This window comes from Ceratotherium simum, chromosome 17 (genome assembly GCF_057802395.1).
Source record: "Ceratotherium simum simum isolate JZ-2026a chromosome 17, ASM5780239v1, whole genome shotgun sequence".
Taxonomy (NCBI): Eukaryota; Metazoa; Chordata; class Mammalia; order Perissodactyla; family Rhinocerotidae; genus Ceratotherium; species Ceratotherium simum.
In genome coordinates, this window is record NC_141916.1 from 16,556,366 (window position 1) to 16,573,386 (window position 17,021).

Here is a 17,021-nt window from a genome sequence, read left to right on the forward strand (position 1 = left end):
GCTCACCCAGTCTGGCCTTGCTCTGCGTACTGATTTGCGTCTCATTTGTCTGCTGTCTGCCCCAAGCCAAGGTGCACTGTGCCCCGTCCTCCAGCCAACCAGCCTCATCCTCTCCTCCGTCCACAGCCTTCAGGCCGAGCTGGGAAAACTCCTGGTTGGGTGAGACTGCATCTCCATCCCGAGGAGTGTCCTTTGTGGGGGAGGGGAGAGGCCTGAGGCCCACTGACCAGAGCCTGGAGGCTGGAACCAAGGGGCGCCACCCTTCTCATCTTTACCTCCTCTGGGCCTCCATTTCTCTAGCTCCCCTGTGAAGTGAAGCAGCACCCAGTTCTCCCTGGGATGGGTGTTCCGTCCTCTCTCTCCCCCTCCCCCACCCCTCCCACCCACAAATTTCACTGGGTGCAAACCATACTTGAGGCACCGTGCGGGGACTGAGGCTACTTTGGGAAGCAATGTGAAACCCACCCTGCCCTTCTAATGGGTTCAGTCTCTCCCACCTTCTCTGCTTCTGGTGTCTCCGGCGTAATCCTCCCACCCACAAGAGCCAGATCTTTCTTCTCAGAACCCTTTGCCTCCGGGGGCAGAGGCCGCCCTCCTGTGGCTAATTCAGACTCCCTGGGTTGGGAAATGGGGATTTGTGGTGAGGTCATTTTGTGTCATCTCCCTTCTTCTAGTTCCCTCCCAGTGATGCCCCGCTCCAGCTCTATCCAGGGGGGCAAGCCTGGGTCAGGTCGCCTCACCCCCACCCCTCATCTCTGAGCTTTAACCTGGCCCTTCTCCTGGACAGGGGTGGCCCAGGCAGGTTAGTGATTCAGCACTGATGCTGAGCCCTAAATTTGTGTTCAAAGGGCATTTACAGGAGAGGCTGAAGGGCAGAGATGAAGGTTCCCTGTGGCAATGTGCACCTTCTCTGCCACTCCCTCCAGCAATTCAGCTCGGCCCCCAGGCTTGCACACCTCACTCAGGGTAACAAAAACTGTGCAGCTGCCTGGCCCACTCTCCTCAGAAGGCAGTCTGTGGAATGTCTATGGTAGGTCAGGTACGTCCTGCTGCCAGCTCACTCCTCATCCCAGTCAGCTTGTCGAGGGATTCCGCCCAGCCTCCAGAGTGCTCCCTGGGATGCCCTCCATCTCTTCCATCACCAATGATGTTTTAGTATCTCTTGCTGCTTGTTCCCTGGATAACTGCCCACAATAGGCTCTATTCCTGACCTGGGATGGCCCCTTCATCCCTGCTCCTCCTTCTTCCCAAGTCTGCACCAGATCTTCCTCCTCCTGGAAACCTGCCCTAACTCCCCATGTCTGAACGCCCAGACCCTTGCCGTCCTGGCACAGCCTGGCTGTGCCTGTTGCTGTCCTGGGCTTGTTTCTGTCTGGTTCTGGTCCGGGACCCAGCTTCTCTATTAGCCTGGGAATTCTGGGCAGGTTCTTCTCCTGGAGAATGGGGATCAGCAGCTCAGCTTGTTCCTGGGCTCTGATGGGGACTTGAGACCAGAGCTATGCCCCAACCCCCTTACCCCTTGGCTCTCGTCCCATCACTGGGCCTGTCTGAACATGAGGCTGGAAACATCTCCTCCTTCCCTCTTCTGCAGGAAGCTCTGCAGGAAGCCAGGAGTGTGGGCGTCAGGCCAGGCTCTGGAGGATGAGCAGGGTCTCTCCCCCCAAGCCCCTCAGCAGCCACCTCAGCTCCTGCACTGCTCCTTCCTCTTCTCCCCCTCCATCTGGGCCAACTCCAGACTCCATGCCCGGGCCACAGGAGATCACACCATCCCCCCCAGTTTTAGGGGAGGTCAGTCCTTTTCTCAGATCCATGGATCTCTCTATCAAAAGTATCCAAGGAGGCTTTCCAGTCCTCTGTGAGGAGACATGAGTGGGTGAGCACATGGCCCTGGGGCCAGAATTGCTGGGTTTGAGTTCCAGCGCTGCTATTTGCTAGTGGTGTGACTTTGACCAAGTTACTTGACCTCTCTGTGCTTCAGTTTCCTCGTCTGTGAAAAGACAATAATAATGTCTACCTCACAGGATCACGTGGGGATGGTACCATTCAGGACCCCAGAAGGAAACAAATTCACCCAAGATAGTTCAACTAAATGGACTTCAATGAAAGGATTGCTTACAGCGGTGGATGTGGTTAGGGAAGAGACAGGATGGAGAGGGCAGAGACTGGAAGCTGTGGGAAACCATTCCCACCTTCCCATCATCCCCAGAGCTAGGGGGCCGATCTCCAGTTTGTCCAAGGCCGAGGGGTTTTCTGGGGTGTGGGGCTTTCAGCGCTAAACCGGGACAGTCCTGGGGAATGAGGATGAGGTGGTCATCCCGTGTAAAGCTGAAGAGACGGGAAGAACACACGGAGTGTCAGAGACGATAGAGTTGTGGGAACTGTGGGGGGTGGGAATCACCTCCAAGAAGCTGTGACCACGGAGGAAGGCACCACTGCTGAAGCAGGGAGGGAGCGGAGAAGCAATACCCGTCCTCCCTCGCTCCCTTTTCTCCTGCTGGTGTCTCCCCTTGGAAGCCAGAGAGCAAGAGAGCAGCCTACAGGGGTCAGGGAGGTTGGTGAATGGATCTGGGGTGGGAAGGAGGCAAAGGGAGCATGCACAGAGTGGAGAATAAACTCTTTATTGCCTGGACAGTGTCTGCCATACAGTGCGTGCTCAGTAAATGCGACTATAACAATCACGACTCTTAGGGTAGAAAGCCCCACCCGGTACGCGGGCTCCTGTTCTCTTCACCCCTGTGTCTTTCCCACTGCTCAGTACCCACCAGGTCAACGTTGGGTGCTCAGTTGGCGCCGTCTGTTGTCTCGCCTCTGAGCCGTTCCATCCCCTCTGCTCTTGTGTCCTGCCCCGGGGAGGGACCGTGGAGGCCTTGGACTGAGCAGTGGTGGGCAGAGGAAACTGCTCCTCCTCAGCCCCAGAAAGAAGATCTGAGTTGGGGTGTCCTGTGTGAAAGCAGAGTGGAGGGTCAGGGCTGGAGGAGGCACAGCGGCTCCCACGTTCAGTCTGGGCTGGGCCTGGTAAACATCCTGCCTGGGGAGGAGGGAGGCTGGCTCTGAGCAGTAACTGTGAGGGCAGGCCTGGGCTGCCTGTGCTCTGTACCAGCTCTCAGCACAAAGCCTGGCACAGAGCACTGGGTAGATATGTGTGGATGTCTGCCTCCGGGGAGGGGTGGAATGTGTGTTTATAGCCGACTCTACTCCCATCGCCCAGCCGGGCCACGCGCCTGACTCAGAGGGCTGACATCACTCGGGCCCACCCGCGATCAACCATCTCCCCCTCCCACGCCCCCGTGGGGAGAGATAAGGGAGGCTGAGATAGCGATTGCAGCCTCGGGGACAAGAGACAGAGGTCAGTGGGAAGTGACGGCAGCTCGGTCCTGGAATCGCAGGCCAGTGCTTTTCGAAAGGACTTCCATGGTGGGCCCTGCTTATAGGAGGAGGCAAGGTGGCCCAGAGAGGTCGAGAGCTGCCCAAGGACACACAGCTCAGTGGGGATTCATCTCCTAGCTGGCTCTCCCAAATGCCTGGTATCCTAGCAGGGAGGACCATCTCCTCTTGGGCATTGAGGGACTAGTTCTGTGAGTGCTCCTCCTGGGAGCTAGGTTCAACTTGTTCATGCAGCTGGGAGCCACTTACAGTCTCCCAGTGGCCCTGGGAGAGCATCCCACAGCCTCATCTGGGCCTGGAGTAGGCCTGCTCTCCGCCTGACTTCCTTGGGCTGTGGGAGTGGTCCTATGTCCTTTCTGAATCAAGCGTCGGGCTCCTCGTGGGCTGGGAAGACGGGAATGTTGTAACATACACATAATTCTTGGATCGGTACCTATGTCCAGCCAGGACGGGATGTATCCTCCACCCACCTCCAGCTCTCTCCAAAGTGGCTGGGCCCTTCTGGGGAGGCTCTGCTGTGGGGCAGTAGGTCAGGGGTCTCAGACAATGGTTGAAGACCCCTGTTTCTCTTCAGCCCCCAGAAGAGTGTGCTTGGCCCCGTCACCTCCCCGGCTTCGGGGCACTGCCTGAGGAGCCGAGGCCTTCTCTGTCCTCATCCTGTGCCCAGGCCCCATGGTTGGGCAGGGACCCTCTTTCTGTCCTTGTTTCCACTGTGCCCAGCACAGGGTCTCCACCCAGCAGACAGTCTGCCAGTGTGTGACAGAAGAGAAGCCCGCCCCCACCCCACTCTCTCACCTGGGCCCCCCACCCTGGACCTGTGCGAGGCAGTGAGGCCGTGGGCTGGGAGGGTGGGACTGGAGCAGGCCTGGGCACTCTCTCCACAGCCCATTGCCCAACGCGCCCTCCCTTACCACCTTCACAGCCTGGGCCCTGGGGCCTTGGCTTACAACAGACAAGGGCCGGGGACAAACTCCACAGAACAGAGCCCCATTGATAGTGGCCACAGGGCTGGGTGAGAGGAGAGCAAGCTGGCACCTGGGTGGTGGGGGTGGCCGTGGGAGCCCGTATCATCCTGTTCCAAGTCAGGAGAGCCCTGGGGAGAGAAAGTGGCATCCTGCCCCAGATGGTCCCGGCTCAGCTCCAGCTCTGGAGCACAGGCGACAACTGGGAGCAGCCCCTCCCTCTTGCTGGCGGAGAGGGGACTTCCCTGGCCCACAGGGCCCCTCCCTCTCCTCCTGGGGCAATGGGGCAGGAGTGTCTGTGGAGCCCAGGAGCCAGCCCAGTTGGGAAAAGATAAAAAGCCCATCAGTGGGCCAGCAGCTCACTGCGTTCCCTCTAGCTCTCTCGGCCAGTGCTGTAGCCCCTCTGACAGCCATGAAATCCTCTGTGTCTCGGCAGATGTTCTCCACCAAAGGGGGCTTCAGCACCAACTCTGCCAGTGGAGGGGGCGGGTCCCGGGCCCGCACCAGCTTCAGCTCGGTGACGGTGTCCCGGAGCAGTGGCAGTGGTGGGGGGGCCCATTGTGGCCCCAGCATGGGCAACTTTGGCAGCCGGAGCCTCCATAACTTGGGGGGCAGCAAGAGCATCTCGGTCAGCGTGGCTGGTGGGGCATCGTCAGGGCAGGCCCTGGGAGGCTTCGTCTTTGGCAGCAGGGCCTACACAGGCCTGGGGGCTGGCAGGCAGACGTTCGGGCCCGTCTGTCCTCCTGGAGGCATCCAGGAAGTCACTGTCAACCAGAGCCTGCTGACCCCCCTCAACGTGGAGATAGACCCTGAGATCCAGCGGGTGCGCACCCAGGAGCGGGAGCAAATCAAGACCCTCAACAATAAATTCGCCTCCTTCATCGACAAGGTGGGCTGAGGTGGAAGGAGGCAGGAAGGTGCCCTCGTGCTAGAAGCAGGGGCCTAAGAGAGGGTGGGCTGGGAGGAGGCTATTGTAGCCCATGTGCACTGGGGGTGGGGGTGGAGGGGGAGGGGGTGAGGGGAGGTGAGGGGTTGATGGAATGACTTTTGGAGCTCTTCTGGCCTGAACCTGGGACACCCAGAGTGGATGACTGGAGACAGTCTTCTGGGTCTTTCCTGTAATTGCTTGGGTGAATCTCAAGTCTACTCATGAGGCCTGTTGGCCAAGCCCCCCTGACGGTGTTGCAGCCTTTCCTACAGTCATCATTAATATGATTACACAGCAGCCTCACTGCACAATTAAGATTGTCCTCAGTGCTCCTCTTAGCACTAGGAGTGGCCCTATTGCCTCTTGTCATTTTACAGCTGGAGAAACTGGCTCAGGTGTCAAACAAGTTACCCAAGGAGCCCTGTCTGTCCCCTGTTCCGAGTGTTGGGGGAGGCCTAAGGACAAAGATGTGATCAGGACGCAATGGGGGGAGTCTTAGGGGAAGTCCCCTTTTTGCTTCTCCAATTCCTCCTGGCTGTTCCAGCCAAGAAGCTCAGTCTGTGTAGACAATGGGGACAGTGGTCACCAGGTCACCACGACCTGGGGCTTGGAGTTTGGTCTCTCCCAGATGGGGAGCGCTCTGACTCCTTCCCTGGCCTCCAGGCTGACCGGGCAGCTCTGGTACTGTTCTCGGGCATTTCCAGGTCCATTTTGCTGCATTGTCTACCTCCACCCTGAGACCCCAGGCAGTGGGACCATGATGGGGAAAATCCTGGTGGATGACCATCCCTTGGTTCAGTGATTTGTGGGTTCCCAAAGGACATTCACATCCTCTGTCTCATGTGATACTCACAGTGTCCCATGAGGAATCAGAATAGGTGATATTGTGCCCATTTTTAAGAAGAAAAAACCAAAGCCTAGACAGGTCAAGTGATTTGCCCAGGTTCATACAGGTACTTGGAGGTAGAGGTGGGCTTGGGACTCAGGTTCGTGGGCACCATGGTCCTTGGCACTAAGAGGTCTCCTCACTTCTCATGGCAGGTGCACCTTCTGCATGGTGCCCCAGGCCGCGTGACTGCGGGCCCGGGCTGCTGTGCAGGTGGGACCTGGAGAAACTGGCAGAGGGTGAAGCAAGCCGTTCCACCCACCTCCTCACCTTCTCCCCTAGTGACTTTTGGTTCTTCTGTGGGACTGTCCCAGAGGTCACACCAGCAAAAACCTTTCTCAGGCTCTCAGAATCACGGCCTGGTTGCTGGGGGCCTGAGAGGTTGTCTGTGTCAGGTGTCTCAGAACCCTGGCTGGGCAGAGAGCTCCTTGGGTTAAACCCACGCCATGGGCCACCTTCTCAGTCTAAAGAGATAGGGCTGGGCACCCATATTAAAAATTTTCTTAAAAAAATAAAATGTCAAATTTACAGAAAAGTTGTAAGAATAGTACAACATATTCCTATATATTCTGTCACCCAGATTCACCAATTTTTAACATTTTGTCACATTTTCTTTCTTTCTCTGTATGTGTGTGTATACATATGTATTTGTATATATATGCATGAACCTGCATTTTTAACAGTTGATTTTGCTGCAGAATTAGGGTTCAGAAACATTGATCTGGGCCAGTTTACCTAGGACAAGTGAGAAAGGGAGACCCAGAGAGAAGTGACTTGACTGTCACCAACTCGTAAATGACTGAGCCGGGGCTTTCATGTTTATTAACTCTTTAGAGTCCTTGTCATAGGATTGGACTGTTTCCAGCAAGGATTGTTCCCTCAGGAACTCGTCCCCTCAGCAAGGCATAGGTCTGCACTGCCCCTGTGATGTCTTGGTCGGGGATGGATGGTGACGATGGGCCCCGTCCTCGGTTCCTCCGGGGGCTGGGGGCTGGCGCCAGCCCACCCTTTTTGCTGTGGCTCAGGTGAGGTTCCTGGAGCAGCAGAATAAGGTGCTGGAGACCAAGTGGGCCCTGCTGCAGGAGCAGGGCCAGAACTCACGCGTCACCAGGAACCTGGAACCCCTCTTTGAGAACTACCTGGGCAACCTGCGGAGGCAGCTGGACAACCACCAGAGCGAGCGGGGGAGGCTGGACTTGGAGCTGAGGAACGTGCAGGATCAGGTGGAGGACTTCAGGAACAAGTGAGGAGGGCGAGGGGCTAGGGCCATGGCTAGAGGGGAGGGGGCAGGGTGGGAAATCTCCCAGGAGAGGGTCTCCCCTTTCCCAGGTCCTGGGACCCACCTGGGGGAGCACACAGACAATGCTGCTTCCCCTGGGTGCTCAGGCTCTGGACCCATTGCCTCCTGGAGAATTGTTTCACTGTTTGTGTATTGTTGTTCATAATTTAAAAACTCTTTATTATAAGGTAGGGAGAATAGTGAAATGAACCTCGATGTTCTCATTATCCAGCCTTCCTAACTATCAGCTCGCAGCCGGTCTTGTGTCATCCATATCGCTACTCACTTCCCCTCCTCCCTCACTGTCTTGAGGCAAATCCCAGCCATCACATTGTTTCATTCACACAGATTTCACTGGATATATTCACATAGTTCGTCTACATAACTTGCCTTAGTAAAATATAAACACAATGCCATAATCACACCCAAAACTTTTAAAACAGTAATTCCTCAATATTGTCAAATATCCAGTCAGTTTTGAGTTTCCAGTCATCTCATAAATTTTAAAAATACAGTTTGTTTAAATAAAGATCCAAATAAGGTTCACATATTATGATTGGTTGATATGTATATTTATGATTTTCATAACTTTTCCAATAACTTGACCCTAGCAATTTCTAAACCTTAAAGTGTCAGCAAAAGCAGTTGGAGAGAGTTAGTTGTTTTAAATGACATCCTGTTGTTGAAAGTGAGTGCAGAGGTTAACCGCTGTCGACATATCTTCACCTGTCCCTATAAAGCCTCCTAAGGGCTCTGATCCAGAGATGGCTGCTCTTGATTGCCATATTATTGCACAAATTCTGGGCCCATTTCCTCAAAAGGGGGCTGGGAGGAATATTTAGAGACTGTACCCAAGTTTCTTTACTGGTTAGCTGCATGACAGAACTGCTCCCCAAAGGTGCTACTGGCCAATATGGGACCCATCAGGGCTTCCTAAAAGCCAGGAGGGTCCAGTGCCCTTAAAAGGCAGAACTCGACTGAGCCCGGCCTGGGTCTTCCCTGTGTAACAGGTACGAGGATGAAATCAACAAGCGCACGGCCTCGGAGAATGAGTTCGTGGTGCTCAAGAAGGTGAGCGGGGCAGTGGAGAGTGGGAGCAGGTGGTGTTTTGGCTGCCAGGGGGCTGGGCTGACTCAGAGAGGTGAGAGCCCTGGGGGCTGAGCCTCTGCTCTGCTCTCTCCCTTGCCCCCAGGATGTGGATGCCGCGTACATGGGCCGGATGGACCTACATGGCAAAGTGGGCACCTTGAGCGAGGAGCTCGACTTCCTGAATCATCTCTATGACATGGTGAGATGGCCAATGGACAGGGATAATTACATACATCATTGCAGATTCCCCTGGAGGGCTGATCTGAATTCACCAGTGCAATTTAATTGGTAGAAGATGGAACCTGGACCTTTAATTAATACAAGCTTCTGTGTATTAAGTGCTTAATGATGGGCCAGGCAGTGGGCTAAGATTTTTACATAATCCTCTCAACAACTCGGTAATATAGGTCCTGTTGTTGTCTCCATTTATAGTTAGGGACACTGCAGTTCAGAGTAACTTGCCCATTGTCACGTAGCTAGTTGGAGGCAGTGCTGGAATTAAAACCTGGTTCTTGGACTTCAAAGTCTTGTCCTGTTTCCCTTCTCACCCAGTTCGTATTGGAGCAAGGGATGGGGAAGCAGAGATGGGTGGGGGTGGGGTGGTGACTGAGATTCCAGGTTGAAGCAGGAGGTGAAGTGTGGCTAGTGGGTAGATCACAGAATCTAGAGGAAATAAGGGGGCTTTGAAGATGAGGGTGAGAGGGTTGAAATTAGCACAAGTAGATCATAGAATCATACACTCTTAGACTCGATAGGGACCTCAAGGCCAGCCTTCCACTTGGTACAAGAGCCTTTCCTCGAATATCCCTGACGGGGGATCATGTAGCCTCTACTCGAATACCTCTAGCGGCAGGGAGCACACTGTTTTTTAGGGCAGGCATTTCCATTGTTGAGCAACTTTATTAGAAAGCTGACTTGAGTCTTCTTCCCATGACTTCTGCTCTTGACTGGCCCTGATTCTGCCCTTTGGCTTGCACATATCCAACTATCTTCCATGTGACATATGTCTTCCATATGACAACCCTTTAGAGGTCAAGACGATTGGGGCTGACATCTGTGGCATGTGAGGAAGTTCAGGAAACAGGGTTCTTGGTCCAGAACTCAGAAAACAGAGGGGCGGGGCGGGAGGTTACTGATACAGACTTCTATTCTTGCAGCCTAATACTGCATTTGTTATGTGTTATTTTTAGAAACCATTTCACAATGTTTGCTCCTTAAAACCCCCCTGGGTTTTTTCACATGAATGCTTTCAAACGAGACATGCATCCACTCTCCTCCAACCTCCCGTACTTGGGCGGTTGAATTTTTGAAACCGAATGTAAGAGTTAATGATCCCCTTTTTTCCTATGAAATTTTTTTGTGGTTTTATTCCGTCATTTTAGGTCATTGTGGGCACTTGGAAACTTGATTCTCCTGTCCAGGTATTGCAAATGTCCAACTGGATAATTAGATAGATCAGTGATGCCCCAGCTTAGGGTTATCTGCAGACCTGATAAACTTTCACTTTTGATATTTAATAAATTTCAGTGTAAATCATTGGTAAGTGTGTTAAGGCAGACAGGGACAAGAACAGAGCCCTAATCCAAGAACTAGGTCTTCAATGGTGCCTTCCCACCACGCTGACCTCACTCCACTCATCAATAATTTGTGGGTCAAGTGGCTCAGCTACTTTAAAATCCAATTAACCATACCATCATCTGGCCCTCATTTTTCTATCTTACATTCAAGAATGCTGTGAAAGTCTTGCTCAAAAACAATGGCAGTCCTTAGCGGTTGGGTAATATAACCACGGAAGAAAATGAAGTCCATTTGGTTTGACTTTTCCTTAGGGAATTCTTGCTGACTCCATGCCTCTCATACATTTTATAATTCATTCTAGAAGTTCATAGGAGATTGATATTAAGTTTAACTTGGAGAAGTCTAAATCTCATTTCTTTAAAAAGGAGGACATTTGCATTTGCTGTGTCTAGGGTTCTAGAACCTCTTCTACCCTCCCTGTTTCTCAAGGATCACCTGGGGTGTTCATGTCCTTCACAATTCCCATGGCCTCCCAGAATACTCTCCTCTGACCTGGACCCCTTAGGTCCCCAAAAAAGCCAAGGCATCTCATACTCTGTGTCTGTCTTGGTTTAGATGACTGTTCTCCTTGTTGGAAAATAGGCAAATGACATAGCAGTTGAGTTGTTGGCTTTTCCTGGGCCTTCTATAGGGTTAGCCCAATGCTGCCTCCCTTCTTCTCGCCTTGAGCTTATCTAACAGCTCCTGTCCACTGGCCTTAGCATTTCCCTGACTCATTCTTGGCTGTGTCACTCTCCTTCCGACATCTCTATGTGCCCCGTCAGGATGGAGCTTGTTGGGGAGTATTCTGTGCCATCACGCTGATTCCTTAGCTGCCTCCCCAGTTTCTTCTTTACTGGGATCCTTGATGGTCATTCATTGTTTGGGGCTTCCTCATTCTTCTCTCTTAGGTTCTTCTCTCTTTTAGACCAGGTCAAGGGTGCCTAGCCCCCTCTTCTCTGAATGGGTAGGCATTGGCTTTCCTACCATCTCAGGCACATGTCTGGCATACCCAGCGTTCCTTTCCTTTGCTTTCCCTTGTTCATTTAACACATATTACCGAGTGCCTTTCACATGGCAACAGAACGACAAGTACCTGCCTTTGGGAGGTCTGCAGTCTTGCGCTGAGTTACCATGTGGGGAGAGCCATGTTGGGACAGGGACAAGGAGCATGGAGTAGGCTGTGGCTGACCCTTCCTGGGAAGGCTAGGGGAGCTTCAAAGGAGATGGCGTTAGAGTTGGATTTTGAAGGAAGGGTGGGACTTCTAATGCAGGAGCAGGAAGATCCTGCCAGCTGAGACCCCAGCTGGCGCAGCGAAGGAGGCATCAGAGCCCGGTGTGCTTGGGGAGGGCATCAGCATGTGGGAGAATTAGGTGAAGAGGTGGACAAGAAATGCGAGCTAGGAACCCAGCCGGGGTCACTTCCTGTCAGAGTTCCTCATCGCCTTTCTGTGCCTCCTTAGGGGTAAGAATGAAGGCCAGAGCAGTCATTCCTGTTTGCATATCAACCGTAATTGCCAATACGGCACTCGGTAATTGACTTCATGGTCTGGTTTTGGTCCAGCCAGATCTCGAGGAAATCTGGAGGGCCAGCCAGCAATCCCTGGCATCTTATAGGGCAGGAAAGCAGCCTCGAGGCCTCCCCCTGGCCTGCGAGGTCCCCGTGGGATCCAGCCCTTGCTCCAGTGACATCACCGGCCTCTCCGGCTCCCCCACGCCCAGGTGCTCTCCACTATCTCTTCCCCTCGGGGTCCCCGGTGTCTAAAGAGACACACCCCTTTTAATCCACAGAGCTCTTCCCTCTCCACTCACATCTGTTTTGTTTCTTTGGAAAGCCTGAACTTTTTATCTTCTTGTTTTAGCAAGATCACCCTTATCCATTCTTGGTGGTATCCGGTAGATAGTTTTGCCTCCTTGTCTTAAAAATTCCAAGTTGATTTTCCTCAGGACCATGCTCTGGCATGGGATTGTAGAGGGACCCTGAGCTGGAGAGGGTGAGGGGGTGATGCTGCAAGACGATGCTGGCAGTGCTGTCATGGTGGGGAAGAAGATAATGCCTGGCTGTGACAAAACGATGTTATCTGTAGCAAATATTCCTTATGGTCTTGACTGACCTTCAGAGAAGTCTGGGTAAACAATGCCTTTTACTGAGCACCCACCATGGGCCATGTATGGATCTGAGTCCTCCCATCAACTGCATGGGGAAGGTATTATCACCGCCATTTTACAGAAGAGGGGACGGGGTATCGCGAGTCTTAGTGACTACCTGTCCCACAGCTGGTGAATGTCAGGTTGGGGACTTGAACGTAGCTTTGTCTGTCTCCAGAACTCATGTCTTTTCACTAAACTGCAAATGTTTCAGTGATTGGATTTCTGTCCCTACCCGACAACCCACTACACCTTTTAAAAGACAATGTAATTTAATAATCTAAATCCGTGTCAGTATGGACATTGGTTTGCCTTTGGTAGTTCTCTCTCTCTTTATTTCTGTCTATCTTACGTCAGTCTATGTCATCTCAGATTCTGGTCTCAGACTCCCCAGGTTTGAGACTTATTAGTTGTGTTTTGGGCCCGTTAGTCTTTGTGCTATTGGAAAAGGGCATGTAATGAGTTTGTGTCTGTCAAGTGGCTAACACAGTGCCTGACCACAGGGAACGCTCAGTGAGTGAGGGTTGTTGTTGTTACTCCATCTCTGTCTACTATAATCCTACTGGCTGCAGTGAAGGGCCAATGTGTGAGAAAAGCTGGAGGCAGGACCAGAATTTGTTGGAAGGTATTGACTTTTAGAGGGAAGTTTCTCTCCCCTTTGGGAGCCGCTGAGGGGCGCTGAGTGGATGAGTTCTTTGATCAGAGCTGGGGTTAGGGCCAGAAGATCCATGGGAGACAGAGGCAGAGCCCATTGGGAGCCATGGCAGTGATGGAACTGGTCTCAAAGCCAGAACACAGAACGAAATCTGCTGTTCATGGCATCTTTATGTGCCTGTTTATATGTGAAAGCTGACAGTCCTAGAAACACAGGGAGGGTCTGAGAACATCACCATGTCTGTAAATATCAGTGTATTCTAGAGGAACCCACCGGGGATTTGTCCTTCAACTGACTGGTTCCCGTCACTCAGACTGGATCACCTTGGATCTGGTGACCTTGGATGTGTCACTTCTCTTTTCCGAGCCTCTTTCCTCTCTTGCCTATGTCAGGATCGCCATGAACGGTGGTGCAGGTTGTTGACTGGCTGAGTGGAGAGTGTGGTTCGAATAAGGCCCATGCCCAGCTCCCTGGGCACTGGGATGGGCTGCCTCTGCCCAGAGCAAAGCCTTTTCCCAATTTGCACAAAGGCACCCTGTGGGCCGCTGTGGCCCTGCCTGCCTCACAGGTTGCTCTGAGGATTAAAGAGACTAGCAAAGGTGCTGGTTCAGGGCCTGGGGCCAGCCTGAGTGCTCCTTGTTAATCTCTTGGAAGCCTGCAAATCCACAAAAAGAAATGAAGTCTAGAAAAATGGCAGCCCATTTCACAGGTAGGCAGACGGAGGCCTTTCCTTGCACTTGTAGCTTCCTTCTAGGGTGGAGCAAAGGCCTCCTGAAGCCACCTGGGGACCCTGTCCTTCACCCCTCAGCTGCCTCCCGGGGGCCTGGGGCAGGGACGCTGGTGGCAGCTATTTCTGTTTCTGCAGGAGCTGAGCCAAGTGCAGACCCACGTGTCTGACACCAATGTCATCCTCTCCATGGACAACAACCGCGACCTTGACCTGGACAGCATCATCGCCGAGGTCAAGGCCCAGTACGAGCTGATTGCCCAGAGGAGCAGGGCTGAGGCCGAGGCCTGGTACCAGACCCAGGTGAGAAGAGTGGCTGACTCAGGTATGTGGGCTGGGACTGGACACAGACCGTCCCCCATTGTGAGAGGCCTGGGCCACTGGGCTCCTTGGGGGCCAAGGACCGGACACATCCAGCCTGTGCAGGGGCCTCCAGCTATGAGAGTGGGTCCGGGGGGCAGTGGTCACCCATGTGGGCCTGGCACTATCTGACAGCTCACTGCCACTTCTTTGGCCTCCAGTACGAGGAGCTGCAGGTGACCGCCGGGAAGCATGGGGACAGCCTGCGGGACACCAAGAACGAGATTGCTGAGCTCACCCGCACCGTCCAGAGGCTGCAGGGTGAGGTGGATGCCGCCAAGAAGCAGGTGGGCATCTGGTGGGGGCCTGAGGGTGAGGCCCGGTTGTTGGCACGGGTGTGGGGCCTTCTCCTTGTCGTGCTGACGGGTGAGACCTGCTCTTCTCCCTATGGTCACTACACACTCGGATGCTGGACCATCGAGATCTCCTTTTACAGGAGAGGAAATTGAGGCCCAGAGAAGGGAAGGGACTTGTCCAAGGTTACACAGCACATTAGTGGTAGAGCAGGTGGTGCGACCTGCTCCAAGGAGATTGAACCCATCTCCAGGAGCTCAGAGCAGGCAGCTGAGGGTTCAAGGGTCCAGGTCACGGCTGCTGACCCCATTTACGGCATGGCTAAAAAGCGTGGGCTCTTCCCCAGATCAGATGGAAGCATTTGGTTAATGGTGAGGTTGTATTATTTATTTTATCTCTTTTGAGGCACTGGGCTGAGCTGCAACAGGAGGGACTAAGATTAGACTCAATAAGAACTTTCCCAGTGGTGCTCATGATCCTGCTGGTGTAATAGCATCTCCTCTCTCAGATGAATATTTCTGCTTTCTTTCTTTCCCAGTTGGTTGGGATTGGGGATGGGGCTGGGGATGGTGATGCTTGGCTTAAGGGCAGAGACATGCATGCGATGACCTGGAGAGTGTTCCCAACACCTCTCCTCCTCGGGGCAGTGCCAGCAGCTGCAGACTGCTATCGTGGAAGCCGAGAAGCGTGGGGATCTGGCATTGAAGGATGCTCAGAAGAAGCTTGGGGACCTGGACGCAGCCCTGCACCAGGCCAAGGAGGACCTGGCCCGGCTGCTGCGCGACTACCAGGCCCTCATGAATGTCAAGCTGGCCCTGGACGTGGAGATCGCCACCTACCGCAAGCTGCTGGAGGGCGAGGAGAGCAGGTGGTAGCCCCTTCTGCCCTGATTCAGAGGGCTCTCCAGCCCTGCCCTATGGGAGAACCCATGTGGTTGGCTCTGGTGCTGGGGCCATAGGGATGAGAGAGGAACCAGGGAGCTGGGCTCCTAACTCATCCCCGAGAGAGACTCTCCACTTGTATTCACTGCTCTGTTGACATTTCCTCGGTTGGCACAGCCGTTGGTAATCCTTATGGTGGCTGGCAGTCCAACACGAGTGAGGGTTCCTCTTCTAACACCAGATTCCACCACCAGTGGAAGCTTTGAAGGAAGTTCATCATCTCTGTCTCTATGAGATGTAGAGAAAGGTGCCTTAGCTAGAAACTGGGCAGCTCTGTTTTGGCACGAGCTTTGTTTCTCATCCCATTGGAGCAGGGATGTTGTCCATGGTCTGCATGCAGAGGGCGGGGAGGGCACGGGGAGGGTGCGGTGGCACAGCCTGCTGCAGTTCTGTTTTCTCTGCTGCACTGGCTTTAGGACCTGCGGGAAGGGCCACCAGGCCCACCGTGGCCACATGCACGTGCTTCTCACGTCTCCTGGTCTTGTCACGCGGGCCCTGGTCCTCCAGAGTTGACCCACTGAGTTGATCCACCATAAAGACAGAGAGAGGGAGGGAGAGGGTTTTTGGTTGGGCTCCTGCGACCACTACCCCTTCTCCTGGCCGTTCTGTTTCCCCAGGATGTCTGGAGAATGTCCCAGTGCAGTCAGCATCTGTGAGTATTTTGCTGCCCCGCCCCTGGCCCTGCCCCAGTCCTCTGCTCAGTCCACTCAGTCTGTCCTTGGCCTCAGGCTAACATTCTCTGCATTTGAGCCCCTGGACACGGAGATTGAGCTTCCTGCCCCAGCTTCTCTCTCCACTTCCCATGGCTCTGCTGCCTGGTTTCGTTCCCATCCGTCACTGATTTCTGGAATCCCCGCCCTCTCCCAGCACGGCTGCCCTGCCTCACCCAGACCCTTTGCTTTGCAGCGGTGACCGGCAATTCCACCACTGTGTGCAGAGGCGGCGCGGCTGGCTTTGGGGGTGGCATCTCCTTGGGAGGGTGTGGGGGGGCCGGTAAGGGTGGCTTCAGCACCAATGTGGGCTACAGCACTGTCAAAGGAGGGCCCGTCTCTGGGGGCACCTCCATCCTGCGGAAGACCACCACAGTCAATACGTCCAGCAGGAAGTATTAGCTGTGAGCCTTGCCAGACAGGGCCCCTGAAATCTTCTCCCCGCTCCCCTCACCCCACCCCTGCTGCCCTCCCCACCTGCCTCCTTAGGAGTGGGAACAGCTCCAGGACCACAGATCCAGTGCGTTTGCGTGCCACACTCTCATGTAATGTGGGATCTGCATTTTGGGAAGGGCTCAAATCTCCCCAGGTTTTCGCCTTGATTCTGCACTGGGATGGGAGGGGAGGTTAAGGCCACCAGCTTGAGCGACGTGTTTGGGTGAGATGAGGGTGACCTTTGACCACTGAGAGGAGGCTGGATTTCCCAGGCCATCTAGACCTTCCTCAGTTCCTCTGCTCTGAGCTCAGGGCAGGCTAGGGGAAGAGGGGGGAAGTCGGGCGTGGTCCCCAAAGGCCCTTCAACCTCCCCAGTCTCCCACCAGACCCACCCCCTCCCTGAATCTACTCACACCCCGCTCCTCTGTCTCTGCTTGTGATGTGTCTCAATAAATGGCAACTGCAGCTAGCTGTCTATGGCTCTGGTTTGTCCTGCCTGGGGAACTGAAGTTGTCAACTGATTAACCCCCTGATGGTGGAGGCAGCAGCAACCACATGCTCACTATGCTCCAATCACCATGCTAAAACCACATTAGCCTAATACCATCACCACTCTAGCCCTCGGCTCTTACTCACTCCCTTGCAGAGTTCACAGAAGGCTCGAGG

At 54.0% G+C, this 17,021-nt stretch overlaps 1 protein-coding gene across 1 annotated transcript; it reads left to right on the top strand.

The window, feature by feature from the left end:
- The first annotated feature begins 4,758 nt into the window (after positions 1-4,758).
- KRT79 (keratin 79) lies at positions 4,759-16,322 on the top strand. The gene is made up of 9 exons (XM_004429083.3): positions 4,759-5,235; positions 7,186-7,403; positions 8,450-8,510; positions 8,632-8,727; positions 13,754-13,918; positions 14,137-14,262; positions 14,917-15,137; positions 15,828-15,862; positions 16,117-16,322. The coding sequence occupies exons 1-9, from the start codon at positions 4,759-4,761 to the stop codon at positions 16,320-16,322; spliced, it is 1,605 nt and encodes a 534-aa protein (XP_004429140.1).
- Positions 16,323-17,021: the final 699 nt, after the last annotated feature.